Raw genomic sequence first — 18,062 nt, 5'->3', positions numbered from 1 at the left:
CCCCCCTCTCTCTGGACCCAGATCTCTCAAGACAACTCAGTGTGCATCTGTTGATGTTTCTATAAACAGAGCATTGTCCTAAGGAGCACAAAAGAAATAGAACACTAGTCTCTGATCTTAATTGATTCATGACCTTGGTGAGATTACCACCACAAAACAATGTGAACAAGTGCAAAATAATTTAACCCCAACTGAACAGTTTTTGAGTAAAGGCATGCTCATGTTCAGGTGAGATTACTTAAGAGGGATTTCTGCTGAGCCCTCTCTTAGTCAAGCATAGAGGGAATGGCTCAGACCAGGTCACTTAAATGGCTGGATCCATAAAATCCTTGCTGTGCCTGCCCTAGAACTTTGGGGTCTCCATGATACCATGTGTGAGAGATTCAGCCTCTTCCCTCAGTTAGAATAAGGTCTTGAGTGAAGACACAGATGATGTACGTTCACACAGCCTTCTTCCCCACTGTGTCCCCAGCACCTCACATGGTCCATAGCCCTGGATCAGTGCGTGAATATGGAATGAGGCGTCATCATCATTAGTAGAAAAACCCAGGTATATCCTGGATGTGTTCACTTCTAGTCTCTCTGAAGGGAATTAGATGGACCCTGTTTGGGCAACTCTGATGGAGGCCAGACTGTGAAAGAACTTTCTGTTATGGCATATGAAGGTGCCACAGTTGGTCAGGTCACCTATTTCCCCCTCCTTTTATCTCCCCTCCACACCAGTTCTCACAAATGATGTTTGCAATTCCTCTGACTCACAATTTTGCTTTAGGGGTTTTCGCTAGGTTATAAGTGCTAGCATTGGCTTTTTCTTCAGATTAAGGCCTGAGGTTTTCTTTCTCTCTCTCTCTTTTTTTTTTTTTTTAACATTTATTCATTTTTGAGAAACAGAGTGTGAGTGGGGGAGGGGCAGGGAGAGAGGGAGACACAGAACCTGAAGCAGGCTCCAGGCTCTGAGCTGTCAGCACAGAGCCCGATGCAGGGCCCGAACTCATGGATGACAAGATCATGACCTGAGCTGAAGTCAGATCCTTAACCGACTGAGCTACCCAGGGGCCCCAAGGCCTGAGGTTTTCTACCATCCTCACTGCCCAGCTCACTTCCGCCCACACTCTCCTCCCCTAATATGTCCTCAGGGTACTTCTCCAGTTGGAAGTCTTGCTGACACCATGTCCCAGAAACACCTCCAGATCAACCAGACGTTTGAGGAGCTGCGACTGGTCACACAGGACACAGAGAATGAGCTGAAGAAGCTGCAGCAGACTCAAGAGTACTTCATCATCCAGTATCAGGAGAGCCTGAGGATCCAGGGTGAGGCCAGGGCCGCCTGGGCGGTGTGTGTTGTGAGGGCTACAAGGAAATTCAGGTCAAATTGGAAGAGAATGGGGTTTCTGTTCAGAGGCACTCCCCTTTCTGTGTAGTAGCCGGGAACCATGTGCACTAAAGATCTGGCAGGGAGGGGTGCCTGGGTGGCTTGGTCGGTTAAGCGTCGGACTTCGGCTCAGGTCATGATCTCACGGTCCATGAGTTCAAGCCCCGCGTCGGGCTCTGTGCTGACAGCTCGGAGCCTGGAGCCTGTTTCAGATTCTGTGTCTCCCTCTCTCTCTGCCCCTCCCCTGTTCATGCTCTGTCTCTCTCTGTCTCAAAAATAAATAAACGTTAAAAAAAAAATTAAAAAAAAAAAAAAAGATCTGGCAGGGAGGATGAGACTTAGGAAGGGGAGGAGTCACGAGCTTGCCTTTGGAGAGTGTGGGTCTCACTCAGGCTTCCCACACCCAGGGAGCTCCTGGTCTGCTGGGGAAGAATTTCCTCCTGTGGGAAGAAGCTCACAGTCTAGTAAACAGTACTTTTGTATATAATTGGTGTTTCATAAATGCTGCTTTGCTGAACTGTTAAATTCTCCAAGCAGGGAAAGTATAAGGGCTAAGGGCTGTGTTTGTAGTGACAAACCATTAATGTTTTATGCAGTTATTCAGAGAGGCTGTCCTGACACAGAGCCTGCTAATGCACCTCAGTTAGCCTTGATAAGCAAAGGGTCCCTTTCCTGGTATAAATCCTGCTAGGTACTTAAGTACTGAAAACCTCAGTCTTGAGGCTGATGCTTGGAACCCCACCAGCGCCCCCTATTGGCCTTGTTAAGAATTTGGCAGAGTGACTTTAATACTAATTTTGTCTCCCTGCAAGCATGCCCAGCTGAGAATCTCAGAAAAGCCTCTGCTTGACCAGCTGTACAGACACATACCCATCTATGTAGCATGTGCGCCTCTAATACCATGCTTGTGGGCTCAATTTTATAGCGATATTGCTATTATTATTAACTCAGTCTTCCATACTAATTATAAATTTTTTGAGAAGGGATTGTGTCTTATCTCTGTACCCTGAGGTTGGCACATTGGCTGAATCATAGTAGGTATGAATAAGTGTTGACGAGATGATTCTAGCATGTTTTCTTCCATCTGAATCCATCTCAGGCTGACGCAAGAGAAAGGGTGGCGCTCTTCCTAGATTAGGGAACGGGAGAATTCAGGCTATTAGTTCTACCCAAAGCCTTTGACTGGTTGATAGTACTTCCAATCCTATTCTTGGGTTTTCTGTTTCCTATTTATGGATATGGGTTTGATTCTGGTTTGGGTTTGTACCCAGCATGCCATGTCAGTTCAGTCTCATGTATCAAGTTCACCCGTCAGAAACACAGACTATCGATCTATTTGTGCAAGGGGAGGCTCAGCTTCCTCCAGTGGAGCAGACAGTTGCCTCATGTCTGCTGGCCTCCCTCCCAGAAGTTTCTGCAAAGTGCCAGGAGAGACCTAAGTGGGTCACCTGCATAGGGAGGTTGGGCCCAGGTGTGGGGCTCACCACCACCTCCCTGGGGATGGGGGCAGGATTTCCGAGGTGGCTCCAGACTGCTCTGCTGTGTTCTAGGCCTGGACAGTATTCTTCTCTCTCAGTCCCCGAGAGTGGAATCCAAACCATATTTCCAGTTGTCTTCTAGCTCTGGGCTTTTCCTGACTGTTAGAGTTGCTTTAGTCTGTGTGTCCCAGCTTGTGTGTCCATGAGGCAGGACATAGGTCAGTGTGAGAGGGCCCTCAGCGGCCTGCCAGGAACTTGCCCAAGACGTGCTGATGCTCACCTCCTCTTGACTCAGGCCCAAGTAAGGACACTGGAATATTCTTTTTTTAAAAAATTAGATAGACCGCACACCCAACATGGGGCTTGAACTCACAACCCTGAGATCAAGAGTTGCATGCTGTATGGACTGAGCCAGCCAGGCACCCCGACACTGGGATATTCAAATAGGTGATCGGCAAGGCGTAATAACCCCAGCATTTAGGATAGTGGTTACCTTTGGAGGCAGGGACGGATGTGCAAGCAGGGAAGGATGTACAGGGAGTTTTCAACGTGGAATGTTTGATTTCTTTTTTTTTTTAATGTTTATATTTGTGAGAGAGCATGCATGTGCATGCAGGCGGGGATGGGGCAGAGAGAGGGGGGCAGAGTTTCCAAAGTGGGCTCTGTGCTGACAGCAGACAGCCCGATGTGGGGCTAGAACTCACAAACCGTGAGATCAAGACCTGAGCCAAAGTCAAACGTTTAAACGACTGAGCCACCCAGGCACCCCGAGAAATGTTTGATTTCTTTAAGCCGGGTTACTGAAAGACAGGTGTTCCTTGCATCATTCTTTCTGCCTTCCTTGGGTCTTGAGAATTTCATAATAGATGTTTTGTAAGAGGGTACTGAGGCCTCACCGACTCCCCTTTCCTGCCATGGATGAGCTTCCCAGCAGCTGGTGTGGAGAGAATCTGCCTCCCTCTCTGGCACCCTTGGGTGCTAGAACCTTCCCTGTCCTGAGAGGATCTTGCTGCTTTCGTGTTGCCAGTGGGCCCTGGACATTCTGTCTCCCCGTCTCCCTCGCCTTTTCCCTTTCGCCCCTTCTCTTTCTGTCCCTCTCCCTCCCTCTCCCTCCCTCTCCCCCTCTCTCCTCTCTCCCCTCTCTCCCCTTCTCCCCCTCTACCCCTCTCCCCTTCTGTCCCTCTCCCTTCCTTGCCCTTTCTCCTCCTCTCTCTCTCCCTGTCCCTCTCCCTCCCTCTCTCCCTCTCCCTCCCTCTCTCCCCCTCCCTCCCTCTCTCCCCTCTCTCCCTCTACCCCTCTCCCCTTCTATCCCTCTCCCTTCCTTGCCCTCTCTCCTCATCTGTCTCTCCCTCTCCCTTTCTCTCTCTCTCTCTCTCTCCCTCCCCCCCCCCCCCCCCCCCCCCCCCGTCTCCTTCCAGTTGGTCAGCTGAGCTCACGGTGACCCACCCTGGACAAACAAACACGTTAGGCACCTCCCAGCACCTAGAGAAATGCCTTCTTCCCTAGGAGAGACTGCTGTGCTCCCGGGGATGGGACAAAGCTGGAGATGGGACAAAGCCAGCAGGCAGGGGCTGCCCTGAGGGGGCTCTGATGTGTGGGGTGGGGCTGAGCGGCTACTGGTCTCTGTCACCCTTTAAGCCTGCCCTGGGACCCCCTGACCAGTAAGGACACTCTCATCCCTGCAGCGTGTGCGTGCCGGGCAGTTCCTTGAACGTGTTCTGTGTTCCCACATATTTAATCCTCAGCCACCCACCGAAGCAGGGGCCAGGATTCTCCCATTTTGCACATGAGCAAACTGAGGCACAGAAGCGTGATGCACGAGTTCACCCAGTTAGTAAACGGTGAGGGCACACATCAAACCAGGCAGTGAGGCTCCAAGCTGGACCCCGTGTGGCGTGAGGAGGTCTGGGCAGCCAGCTGTGTAGACTGAGGTGGGACGGGAGGCCGTGGGGCAGGGTCGTCCTCAGCTATACCCTCAGGTTTCCACCTACACACCCCCAGGAGGGGAGATCAAAGGCGAGAGGCCAGAGACCAGAGCCTGCTCATCTCTGGCACCCTTGGCTGCCGGAAGCCCAGTCTGCCATCGGTCAGATGTGTCCCTTGAGGGTCTGGCCTCCAGAACAGGTGTGTGCGTTCCCCTGGGCTTCCTGCAGGAAGCTGGGAGATGATGGTCATGGGTGTCCTGTCCCCTCCTCTAGCTCAGTTTGCCCAGCTGGCCCAGCTGAATCCGCAGGAGCGCCTGAGCCGGGAGACGGCCCTCCAGCAGAAGCAGGTGTCCCTGGAGGCCTGGCTGCAGCGGGAGGCCCAGACGCTGCAGCAGTACCGTGTGGTGAGTGGGATCCGCGTTCTCTCCTCCCAAGCCCTGAGGTGCACATCCCAAGGGGCGCGGGGAAGCCGAGAGAGGGCTAGAGCCAGGAAGAGAGCAGGACCGAGCAGAGCTGGAGGCCAGATCGTTCTCTCCCGTGGGCGGCATGTGGGCAGAGCAGGTTGGGAAGAGGGGAAGGCCTGGGCCTGGGGCCTGGTCCCTGGCCCCCAGCCCTGCCTCCCGAGGCCTGCAGTTGGGCGTGTTCTCCCCACTTGCCTTCAGGAGCTGGCCGAGAAGCACCAGAAGACCTTGCAGCTGCTGCGGAAGCAGCAGACCATCATTCTGGATGATGAACTGATCCAGTGGAAGCGGCGGCAGCAGCTGGCGGGGAACGGAGGGCCCCCCGAGGGCAGCCTGGATGTGCTGCAGTCCTGGTAATGGTGTGTGGGGGGTGGCGGGGGGCAGGAGGGGGCAGGAGGTGGCGGCAGGGGCTGGGAGTGGTGCAACCAGCTGCTCGTGGTGCCTCCTGCGTTTCCATGAGCAGCCGGCTCCCTCTGTCCTGCGGCAAGACTTAGTTCACTAGGGGTTCTGGTTCCTGATGCGGACTTTGGGGCCCCCGTCTGTGCCCCCTGCCCAGGAAGGGAGTCACCGTGCTGGGGAGTGGGGCAGGGCTGGGTGTGCAGAGTGACGCTCGGGCCGATTGGACCCACTTCAGGCTTGCTGCCTCTGTGTATTTCTCTGTGTTTCTGGAAGGCGGGCGCTCTGCTCTGCTCTGCTCTGCTCCGTGGCCGGGAGTGGCGGCTTAGGCGCAAAGCCTTCCTGGGTGAGGCTGGAGCTGGGTCTTGGGGCGTTCTCCTCGGACTGGAGCCTCCCAGCCTCGAGCCGGGGGGATGGCGTGATGCCATTGTCCTCCCGTTGGCCTGGGGCTCCCGTGCAGGTGCGAGAAGTTGGCCGAGATCATCTGGCAGAACCGGCAGCAGATCCGCAGAGCTGAGCACCTCTGCCAGCAGCTGCCCATCCCTGGCCCAGTGGAGGAGATGCTAGCTGAGGTCAATGCCACCATCACAGACATCATCTCAGCCCTGGTGACCAGGTAATTCCTGCCTCGGGCCACACCCAGCCCCCGTGCGGTTGGCATGGGGGAGGCAGGCGGTGCTTTGCTGATGGTGGGGGTGGGGGTGGGTGGGCTCTTGCTTGAGTCCTTGTCTCTGTTTGCCTCGGGTCCCCGTCCCCGCTCTGTCCTCAGTTGCTTCAGCTGCTTGGTGTTGACCTTGCCCAGTTTCTGTTGTGGACACCATGTGGACTGCCCTTGTCCCCCGCAGCCCATGCCAGCTGCTGAGTCGTTTCACTGCCTCCCCTCCAGCCATCTCCTCTGACTCTCAGTGGCCTCCCTGGGAACAGGGGCGGTGCCATGTGCCTTCATTTGCCTGCTGAGCCCCGGCAGCCTCCCTCCACAGGGGAACCAGACCCTGTGCCCTGAGCCGGCATCATGTCTGGTGTGGTCACTTGTGTCCCCGCAGCACATTCATCATCGAGAAGCAGCCCCCTCAGGTCCTGAAGACCCAGACCAAGTTTGCAGCGACGGTGCGCCTGCTGGTGGGCGGGAAGCTGAACGTGCACATGAACCCCCCCCAGGTGAAGGCCACCATCATCAGTGAGCAGCAGGCCAAGTCACTGCTCAAGAATGAGAACACCCGCAAGTACGTGTGCCCTTCCCCCTGTCTGCTTCTTTTCTCCGTCCTTACTACAGGAAGAAGTGCTTGGGCCTCCTAGCCCACACGCTGGACTCCGCCATTCATTATACGAGCCCCATTAGCCCCGCTGTCCCCTTCCAGCTCTCAGAGAAACAGTGTAAGGAGTTAGTTCTGTGAAAAGAAACATGATTATCTTCCATTTACTAGGGATAAATCAAGAAAATTTCTTTATGTTAATGTATATTTATTTCTTATATATTTCAGCAGCTACCATTTCCTCTATATGACGTCGGTTTTTACAACGTTCTTTATTGCCCCCCCATATAATTTCTACCCCACGTTTACCGAGATGCATGAGTTTAGAGTCGAGTGTCTCTCTTCTCTGCAGCGACTACAGTGGAGAGATCCTGAACAACTGCTGTGTGATGGAATACCACCAAGCCACCGGCACCCTGAGCGCGCACTTCAGGAACATGGTGAGGATGGGAGAAGAGGAAGAACACATTTTCCCTGGTTGTTTGAGGGCTTTGTCCTCCTATTTCTCTCCTTTGCAGTCCCTGAAGCGAATTAAGAGGTCTGACCGTCGTGGAGCAGAGTCAGTGACTGAAGAAAAATTTACAATCCTGTTCGAATCACAGTTCAGTGTTGGTGGAAATGAGCTGGTTTTTCAGGTCAAGGTAAAGGCCTCCCTCAGCTGTGGTTTGTGTGTGTGTGTGTGTGTGTGTGTGTGTGTGTGTGTGTGTGTGTGTGCATGTGTGTGTACTTTATATAAGAAAAAAGTTGTTTTGATCACATAGTGTCTTTACTGTTAATGAACAGAAACTGGGGAGACTTCATCCTTAAAACTGTATCTCTTAGATTCTCTTAGGAGCTACAGTAATAACAAACTAAAATAGCTGGAGAAATAGGTAGGAATGAATCTAGAGAAACATCACTCCAGATGAATTTGAGTAACAGTTTGTAGTAAGTTTCAGACATTTGTTACTTGCTCTTTTTTCCTAGAAATGTCTCTATATTCTTTCTCTTTTCTCTTGTTCTCCATTTGAGAAACTTAGTGTATCCTTCAGAAATATCCAAGCAACATCTTACTTACTTACTTATTTATTTATTTATTTATTTATTTATTTATTTATTTATTTTTAATATTTATTTATTGTTTAATTTAGCATATGGTGCAACAATGATTTCAGGAGTAGATTCCTTAATGCCCCTTACCCATTTAGACCATCTCCTCTCCCACCACCCCTCCAGCAACCCTCTGTTCTCTATATTTAAGAGTCTTTTAAGTTTTGTCCCTTTCCCTGTTTTTATATTATTTTTGCTTCCTTTCCCTTATGTTCATCTATTTTGTATCTTAAATTTCTCATATGAGTGAAGTCGTAGCAACATCTCTTTTAAAGTACCTAAAATCTGGGGATGCCTGGGTGGACTCAGTCAGCTAAACATCCGACTTCAGCTCAGGTCATGATCTCCGGGTTTGTGAGTTCACCCCCCACATCAGGCTCTCTGCTGTCAGCCCAGAGCCCACTTCAGATCCTCTGTCTCCCTCTCTCTGCCCTTTCCCTGCTTGCACAGGGAAAAATAAATAAACATTGGTGTGCCTGGGTGGCTCAGTTGGTTAAGTGTCCAACTCTTGATTTCAGCTCAGGACATGATCTCCTAGTTCGTGAGTTCGAGCCCTGTGTCAGGCTCTGCGCTGACAGTGTAGAGCCTGCTTGGGATTCCCTCTCTTCCTCTCTCTGCCTCTCCCCTGCTTGTGTTCTCTCTTTTTCTCTCCAAAAATAAATAAGTAAACTTAAGGGGTGCGTGGGTGGCTCAGTCAGTTAAGTGTCTGACTTCGGCTCAGGTCATGATCTCACAGTTCGTGAGTTAGAGCCTCACGTCAGGCTCTGTGCTGACAGCTCAGAGCCTGGAGCCCGCTTCAGATTCTGTGTTTCCATCTCTGTCTTCCCCGCTCTCATTCATGCTCTGTCTCTCTCAAAAATAAACATTAAGAAAATAAATAAAATACCGAAAATCTCTAAGATTGCACCATTGTGTAAAGTCCTGTGATTCTTGGAGCCATTGAGATTCTGTATTCACGGGTGACATTTACTGAAACTTGAAGAGAGAATGAATATGTTGTGATAGAGGAAAACAAAAGCAAGACAGGAATGTGCCGCTCTGGGTGCTCAGCCCTTTTCCTTTGTCTTTCTAGACTCTCTCCCTCCCGGTGGTGGTGATTGTCCATGGCAGCCAGGACAACAATGCGACGGCCACTGTGCTTTGGGACAATGCTTTTGCAGAGCCTGTGAGTCAATCCCTCGAACTTGTGGGTCTCAAGATCTTGATGCTGGTGTCCTGAATCTCTTTTATGTGTTCTTCCCCAGGAAAGCATAGAAAACTGTAGTTTTCTATAGTGGGCGGGTAGAGAGTATGTGGAGAATGGAAAGAGCATAGGCTTGGAGTCTGGCCAAGGGCTGAACTCACGCTGTACCGTTTCCTCATGTTGTGACCATGGGGAGTTCACTTTCCCTCTTTGAGCCTAAGTTTCCCTAAGTGTCTGCACCACAGGGATAATAATGCTTCATAGTGCTGTTAGGAAGATGAAATTAGGTAACATTCAGGGGCTCCTGGCTGGCTCAGTCAGTAGAACATGCAAATCTTGATCTTGGGATCATGAGTTCAAGCCCCATGTTGGGCATAGAGTTTACTTAAGAAAAAAAGAAAGAAATGAAATTAGGTAACATACGAAATACAAAATGCTTGTCATATAGTCGATACTTAGTAAATATTAATTTGAATCTTTGGGTGAGACCATGAATGGAATTTGGGACTCCCAGTTTCCTGCCAGAAGTGAGACCTCTCAGGAGGTTACTTTAGCTTAGCAGTTGCTTCCTGTCAACTTCCCTCCAATAAATGAGGGTGCCATTCAATGTGCTCCAAATTTTAGGTTATGTGATTCATCCCACGTCTCTCCAAGAATGAGATGCTTTGTCTGAGGGAATGAATATGGTTTTATTGACTTATACATCAAATCAGAAAACCACTAGTGTGTGCTTGTTGAGCATTTTCAGAACAATTCATCAGGGAAAGTTGTAGATGTTGTACATTTACAGTGGAGAGTAGTCCATATGGTAGGTATTCAGGACATAAAAGTTAATGCTTGTCTAACGTGACTCTAACGTGAAGAGTCTAACCGAGTTATCTCAATGGTCCTCTTTAAAGAACAATATTTTGGCTGCAAAAGGCGAGGTTTTTAGCAGAAATCCTACTGTGCCCATTCTACAAATCTTGAGTTTGAGTCTCCTCTCAAAACTCTCTGCCTGCGTTGCTTCCTAATAAGCCTCCTGGATAGAAGTGCCCCTCTTCTCTCATTCCCTTCCCTGCCTGCCCGCCGAGCTCGCTCCCCATGTGACTTCAACATCTCCTGCAGCATGCCGTTACTGAATAAATTGCCTAAGTTTATTTAGGCCTGGCCTAAATAAATAAGCATTTTTAACATTTTCAGTTGTGTTAATGACTGGCGTACATCTCACACTGTTTTATTTATTTATTTTTTTTTAATTTTTTTTTCCACGTTTATTTATTTTTGGGACAGAGAGAGACAGAGCATGAACGGGGGAGGGGCAGAGAGAGAGGGAGACACAGAATCGGAAACAGGCTCCAGGCTCCGAGCCATCAGCCCAGAGCCTAACGCGGGGCTCGAACTCACGGACCGCGAGATCGTGACCTGGCTGAAGTCAGACGCCCAACCGACTGCGCCACCCAGGCGCCCCGATCTCACACTGTTTTAAAATAAATACATACTTGTGGGGATTTATTCTACAGATATATTTGCATATGTGTCAGATGACTTACGTGCATCGCAGCATTGTCTGTCATAGCTGAAGATTGCTAGGCTGACACACAGATGTCTGTCTACAGAGGCCTGGTTAAATATCGTATTGTTCTTCCAGACTGTGGGGTATTTAGCAGCCACAAAAAGAAATTTCTTGAATGTGCTGCTATAAGTAAGGTCTTGCAGAGATAGAATTAAGTGAACAAAAGGAAGATGCAGAACATGTGGATTTTATGCTACTACTTATAATTTTTGAAAGGAAAAATGTGTGTTTCTTGGTAAGCATTGAATACCTGTGGAGGCATACACGGTCAACTAGATTACATGCTCTGGGCCTGCTGGGTGGGACACAGGTTTAAGAAAGTGACTCCATCAGATACTCTCCCATGCTTTTTAAATTTTATGTCATGTGAAGGAATTGCCTATTCCAAAACAATTTTTTGTAATAATGAAAAAAGAAGAGGAGGAACTATGGCTGAATAGGATGAAAAAAACAGTTTATTAAAAATTAATGTTGTAAACTGTTTCTGAATAAAGTGGTCCAACTCACAGTTTCCACTCTTCCGCATGAAATTTTTTCAGTTTGAGCTGGAGTTCAAGGGCAAAGATCACACCTGTGCACATACGTGCGTGAGCACACACCCATTCTTTCTGCCTGCCCTTAGAGAACCAGTCTTTCAGATTTCTGTTCCCATGGGGTTTACGGCATAAACCAGACCTTTGGTCACGTTTTGTTTCTGCGGCCTTTCGAACGTAGGCTTAAACTGTACGTTCAGCAGCTCATTTACAAAACACCATAGACAGTGTGAGGTTACCTTCTAGGCTGTGTGTAAAGAAGGCAAAATGGAACCTTCTGCATCTCACAGAGCTGCATATGCCATAAAAGTTAGAATTTATCCTCAGGCTCAGCAAGACAAATGTGTGTGACTACATTGAGCCATCACTGTTTTTGTTTTGTGGGTGGAATGAATAAATCATGCAACTGTTTTCTCCTAAGATCCTGGCTTCTCTCCCTCGCAGGGCAGGGTGCCATTTGCCGTGCCCGACAAAGTGCTGTGGCCGCAGCTGTGTGAGGCGCTCAACATGAAATTCAAGGCCGAAGTGCAGAGCAACCGGGGCCTGACCAAGGAGAACCTCGTGTTCCTGGCACAGAAACTGTTCAACAGCAGCAGCAGCCACCTTGAAGACTATAATGGCATGTCCGTGTCCTGGTCCCAGTTCAACAGGGTGAGGGACCTGCCGCCAGCTGCCATTAGATCAGTCCTTCCAAACCAGATGCCTTCCAGAGTCTTCCTGCCCCAGGGCACTTGTTCTTCATGATGCTAATAAAATGTGCCCAGCGTAATCACCAGTTTCTGAATAGATGGATAAGCACATAGCTTTTTTTTATGTAGAAAACTAGATCTTTGAATATTTAAGTAAGCTGGGCTTTGTGTGCAGCTAGTGCATTTTTTTCCTTTATAAAGGAAACAGAGCAAAGCAAAAGGTAACATATCTCAAAAGAAGTAAAGCTTTTGTGGCCAGAAGTCCATGGCTGTTTCCCATGGACTGGCTGGTGCTCGCTGCTGTGTGACCCTGCAAAACCAGACTCCCCCCAAGACCCTCAGCCCACAAAAGGGAATGCTGGTAGAGGAAACTTCTCCTCTAGCATCGGGGAATTCAAATGTCACCTATCACATCTTTGACTTTGTGTGTGTGTGTGTGTGTGTGTGTGTGTGTGTGTGTGTGTATACTTTAAGCATTTTATTTTTGAGAGAGTGCAAGCAGGGGTGGGAAAGAGAGGGGGTGGGGACAGTATCCAAAACAGGCTCTGCACTGACAGTTGTGAGCCCAACATGCGGCTTGAACTCACAAGCTGTGAGATCGTGACCTGAGCTGAAGTCGGACGCTCAAATGACTGAGCCACCCAGGTGCCCCACATCTTTGACTTTAAATCCAACTTTTGTTTCTTTGCTTACGGCCCCCACCCCCCAGGTGTTTTACATGACCTAATTCAAAAACAGCAAAGAAAGCTCAGATCCTGGTGGAGGTGTTTATAGCAGGGGTCCACTGGGTGTTGGTAATCGTTGTTTTTTCCCTTCTTTCCTCCTCTCTCTTCAGCTTTTTGATTGTAGGACCATTTGGTAAAACTCGGACAGGCATGTATGTTTGTACGATTCTGACAGTGTAGATGTTTGTTTTCCATTTGATTTTTTTCAGTTAAATCATATGCAGGCAATATTCCAAGTGTTACTCTTGGCCTTCTTGTGTTCACTGTTGTATCTCCAACCAGGAGAATTTGCCAGGACGAAATTACACTTTCTGGCAGTGGTTTGATGGTGTGATGGAAGTGTTAAAAAAACATCTCAAGCCTCATTGGAATGATGGGTGAGAATCCTTATTTCCTAAGTCAATAGAGGTTGAAGCTCTTCTTTCCTCTGTTAAAACATCACACTCTGCCTCTGTTCCTTTGGCCTTTGCAATCCAGGGCCATTTTGGGTTTCGTGAACAAGCAACAGGCCCATGACCTACTCATTAACAAGCCTGATGGGACCTTCTTGCTGAGATTCAGCGACTCTGAAATCGGTGGCATCACCATTGCTTGGAAGTTTGATTCTCGTGAGTTCCTCCCTTTTTAAAACATATCTCGGCTCTAGTTAGCTGCTTCTGATGCAAAATTACTTTGACAAATGACTTACTGAATATTCGTGATGCGGTCAGCTCTGAGGAAGGGAGCGCAAAGGTATCACCAGGACCCAGTTGCTGCTGCTAAGGCAGCCCTTGTAGAATCACATCACGGGAAACACAGTTAACTGATTTTGAGAAACGAAAGTGTGAACCCTGACATGGCTACCTGTAATGCAGCATTGTGTCCACAATCTCAGCTGCTTCCCTTTTGAAATGTCTGCCGCCTTATTCGACCCTGAGCTTATTTCAATGAAGAATTACTTGGATGAGTTGGAGTCATTTTAATTATTCCTTTCTCCTAATCCACATAAAGGCATGGCCACAGATTATTTCCATCCAAGAACAGTTTTTTCCTCTGATCCTCAACATAAGATAAGAGTAGCTTGCTAGTTTTTTTTGCAATTTAAAGATATTCCCAGCCTTTCACAGCTCTCTGCAGCCTCTGGCTGTCGGCAGGCTTCCTGTCTCACTCAGGTGGTTTTGTACAGCAATCAAGGATTGGAGTCCATAAGAACTATTTCTTCTACAGAGGGACTGAAAAACCATTTGAACTTGAAACTACCTGAGATCATTGGCTCTCTAGGGAAGTGCCATATGCATTACCTGCTTTTTCCCCCGTGGCTTTGATAAATGACTTGAACTACAACCTGTGGTTAATTTTATTTTATTTTTTTTTCAACGTTTATTTATTTTTTTGGGGACAGAGAGAGACAGAGCATGAACGGGGGAGGGGCAGAGAGAGAGGGAGACACAGAATCGGAAACAGGCTCCAGGCTCTGAGCCATCAGCCCAGAGCCCGACGCGGGGCTCGAACTCACGGACCGCGAGATCGTGACCTGGCTGAAGTCGGACGCTTAACCGACTGCGCCACCCAGGCGCCCCCTGTGGTTAATTTTAAATAGAGATCTTTATTGGGACAGTTTTAACGGAGAGTCTTTAATTTGTAGCATGTTTGGATTTTTTAAGATTTCCTGTTCAGAAATCATGTTTAGAATACGATTATTCTGTTTATTGCTCTAGAGGAAAGGATGTTTTGGAATCTGATGCCTTTTACCACCAGAGACTTCTCCATCCGGTCCCTGGCTGACCGCTTAGGGGACCTGAATTACCTTATCTACGTGTTTCCTGATCGGCCAAAAGATGAAGTGTACTCCAAATACTACACACCAGTCCCATGCGAGCCTGCCACTGGTAACAATGTTCGCATTCTGATCTGGTTTTGTTGCGATTTGAGTTTTCTTTTGGTTTTTGTGTGTGTACGTGTGTGTGTGTGTGTGTGTGTGTGTGTGTGTGTGTGTGTGTCTGTCTTGCATGAAAACCTACACAATCAGTATTTAGTTATTGCTGTTTGAGTATTATTCAAGGCAGTCGTAAATCCTTGGCTATATTCTTCAGTCATATAGAAAACATATCTGCTGCTGACCCCAAATATCACACTTGATCTTAGCCAAAAGGCCGAGAAGCGATGCTGACCCCAAATATCAAATTGAAGGGAACAAATTTATTATCTTTTTTCACATTGCTTTTATTTATTTATTTTTTAATGTTTTATTTATTTTGAGAGAGAGAGAGAGAGCACACAGGTGGAAGGAGGGGAAGGGAGAGAGGAGACAGAAAATACCAAGCAGGCTCCATGCTGTCAGTGTGAAGCCCAGCTCAGGGCTTGATCTCACAAACCCACGAGATCATGACTTGAGCCAAAATCAAGAGTCCAACGCTTAACCGACTTGAGCCACCAAGGCACCCCTCAAATTGCTTTTAAAACAAGTTTAGATCAAATAAAATTAGAAAGGTGAAATCTGTTCTTCAAAACAGAGATGGTTTTATTGTTTTCTGAGTGTAAAAGTATTCTGTATTAATTGTAAAATTTCCAGAAAAGTATGGAGAAGAAAATACATACAGCATCTGTCATTCAGAGATTGACCACCAAAAATAAGTGTAGCAAATATTCTCCCTGTCTGTGCAGATATGTATTCTTCAGTCAGTCACAAGATGCTTGTTGGGGACTTCCTGTGTGGAGGTTACAACCTAGTAGTGGAAGGACAACAAACAAACAAATACATGTATTTAGCGATGGATGCTATGAAGACAAGAAAGCACAGTCAAGGGGTAGAGACGGGTTAGGGAGGAGGATGGGGGTAGCATTTCAGTAGCGTGGTCAGGCAAGGTCTCTCTGAGAAGGTGCTGTCAGCACAGAGCTGAATGAAATGAGGAAGCTAGCCATACAATAATCTAGACCAAAACCTTCTAGGTTGAGAGAAGGAGTGCAAAAACCCTGAGGTGGGAGTAAGACTGGTGTATTTGAAAAACCCCACGAGGGGGGCCCAGTAGGCCAGAGCTGAATGAGCAGGAAAGTGTGGGAGGTTAGGGCAGAGCAATAGGGGTGCCAGATCATGTCAGGCTTGGAGTTCAGTAAACGGTTTGGGTCGTATTATCCATCATCTTTTGTGATCTGATTTTTTTTCCACTTAAAAATGTACCATAGGCAGGGGTACCATAGGCAGTCTGTTAATCGTCCAACTTTGGCTCAGGTCATGATCTTGCAGTTCATGAGTTCAGGCCCTGCATTGGGCTCAGAGCCCAGAGCCTGCTTCAGATTCTATGTCTCCCTCTCTCTCTCTCTCTGCCCCTCCCCTGCTTGTACGCTTTCTCTCTCTCAAAAATAAATAAAACATTTAAATAAATTAAAAATTATATATACCATAGGCAGAGTTGCAGGTCTGTAAGTATAATCTTACAACATCACTATAATGATTGCGTGGAATTCCACGTACAGTGAGTGATTCGATGTCACTGATTTGAGAGACTGACAATTTTTTTTCTTTTTCTATAATTTATTTTTTATAATTTACATCCAAGTTAGCACATGGTGCAACAATGATTTCAGGAGTAGAATCCTTAAGCCCCTTACCCATTTAGCCCATCCCCCCTCCCAAAACCCCTCCAGCAACGCTCTGTTTGTTCTCTATATTTAAGAGTCTCTTATGTTTTGTCCCCCTCCCTATTTTTATATTATTTTGCTTCCCTTTCCTTATATTTATCTGTTTTGTATCTTAAAGTCCTCCTATGAGTGAAGTCATAGGATATTTGAGACCGACAATTTAAGTTATTCACAGTTTTCTGTTGTGAATTAATATTGAGATAAGCTGGGGACACCTGGCTGGCTCTGTTGGTGGAGCGTGTGACTCTTGATCTCAAGCCCATGAGTTCAAGCTCCGTGTTCAGTGTAGAGCTGACTTAAAAACTAATAATAATAAAAATAAAGAAATAAAAAATATTGAGATAACCTGGTATATTAATCTTGTTCAACTATTACCCTGGGATAAACTCCTAAAGTAGAATTTGTATCAAAGGATATACATGCTTTTTAAGCATTTTGACAGATCTTTGCAGAATAACCCTCCAGAATGGGGAATCCGTTCTCACTCCCACTGATGTCTGTTGGACCACCTGCTCCTCCATATCCCCTGCCAGTCATAGATTCTGTTCATTGGCTTCATTCTTGCCAGTCTGACTGGCGTAAAAATGGTGTCTTGGTTCTTATTTTCATTTCTTTGATTCTAAGCAAGATCAAATGTCTTTTCGCATAATGATAATAGCAAAATTGTAACTAGGGTAATAACAGTTGACATTTGTTGAGTACTTCCTGTGCACTGGGCCCTTCCTGGGCAGCTTTCATATAGTATCTCATCTAATCCTCAGAACAGGTCTGGGAGGTACGTCTGTTACTCTCCTCACTTTACATAGGAGCACTTGAGGCACAGAGAAGTAACATAATTTGCCAAAGTCCACACAGCTAGAAAGTGACCAACCAGGGTTTGAGCTCAAAGAGTCTAGCTCCAGAGTCTATTTCTTCACTTCCATGTTACTGGCTGTTTCTATTTTTTCTGTGAAGTGTGTTTCTATTCCTTGTCCATTTTTCTTTCGGGGTTCCATCTTTTCCTAATAAGGTGTAAGAACTTTTATATAGTAAATAAGCCTTTTATTATATATAGCAAATATTTTTCTCAGTATGTCACTGTTCTTTTAACATTTAAGTTTTATTTTGCTGAAGTGCAAAACTTGTATTTTCTATACAGCCTAATCATTCATCAACCTATTTCCTGTATAGAGCCTTTTATATCATGCCTTCCCACCCTGCAAGGATGATTCTATTTCTAGGTGGGAATATAAGCCAAAATTTTTCAGATTTATGCAGTATTTTGGATTAAATCTACCATGGTTTCTTTTTCTGTTAGCACAGCTAGTTTAGGTTTTTAAATCCCATTTTTTACAGCATTTCTTTGGGTTTTATCTTTTTGGCCAATCCATAAAATTCTTTAGAAACTGTAAAGCACAAAAAGTACGCAGTATTATAAAAAGGCAGCTCCTGACATTTGAAGGCTTAGAAGAAGCAGGTTAGGGTAACAAGCAACTTGTGCCCCGTGTGCCGTTTCATTATCTTGGACTGTTTCACTGACAAACTTTTTATCCTCTTGACCTTAGTGTCGTCTTCATTGTCTGACATCATTAGGATTATATGTATTCCCATACTCACATACCCAAGAAATGAGACTTCATTCACCGGCTTCAGACTATCACATTCCTACTACTCACTTAACTGGGTTTCTACAGTCAGCCTCTTAAAAAGGTAACTATGGCTGACCAGACCACTCTCCGATCTGTCCTCTAGCCTCCCACATCCCAGTGGGGATTCTGGGGAGAGTGAAAGAGAGACACACAGACA

At 47.1% G+C, this 18,062-nt stretch overlaps 1 protein-coding gene across 2 annotated transcripts in view; it reads left to right on the top strand.

Moving 5' to 3' along the window:
* Positions 1-18,062, top strand: part of STAT5B (signal transducer and activator of transcription 5B) — a 67,067-nt gene that overhangs the window by 44,576 nt on the left and 4,429 nt on the right. For both annotated transcript variants that reach the window (XM_086687341.1, XM_086687342.1), the window contains 12 exons: positions 1,137-1,311; positions 5,049-5,179; positions 5,438-5,589; positions 6,093-6,248; positions 6,676-6,855; positions 7,238-7,325; positions 7,404-7,526; positions 9,047-9,139; positions 11,690-11,896; positions 12,942-13,036; positions 13,137-13,267; positions 14,357-14,527. In XM_086687341.1, the coding sequence (XP_086543467.1) occupies positions 1,137-1,311; positions 5,049-5,179; positions 5,438-5,589; positions 6,093-6,248; positions 6,676-6,855; positions 7,238-7,325; positions 7,404-7,526; positions 9,047-9,139; positions 11,690-11,896; positions 12,942-13,036; positions 13,137-13,267; positions 14,357-14,527 (1,702 nt within the window). The remainder of the gene's footprint in view (positions 1-1,136; positions 1,312-5,048; positions 5,180-5,437; positions 5,590-6,092; positions 6,249-6,675; positions 6,856-7,237; positions 7,326-7,403; positions 7,527-9,046; positions 9,140-11,689; positions 11,897-12,941; positions 13,037-13,136; positions 13,268-14,356; positions 14,528-18,062) is intronic.

The sequence above is a fragment of the Puma concolor genome, chromosome E1, assembly GCF_028749965.1.
Source record: "Puma concolor isolate L17-30 chromosome E1, mPumCon1.1.hap2, whole genome shotgun sequence".
Classification (NCBI taxonomy): Eukaryota; Metazoa; Chordata; class Mammalia; order Carnivora; family Felidae; genus Puma; species Puma concolor.
The sequence above is the reverse complement of the archived record's forward strand: the minus strand, read 5'-3'. Positions and strand labels throughout refer to the sequence as shown.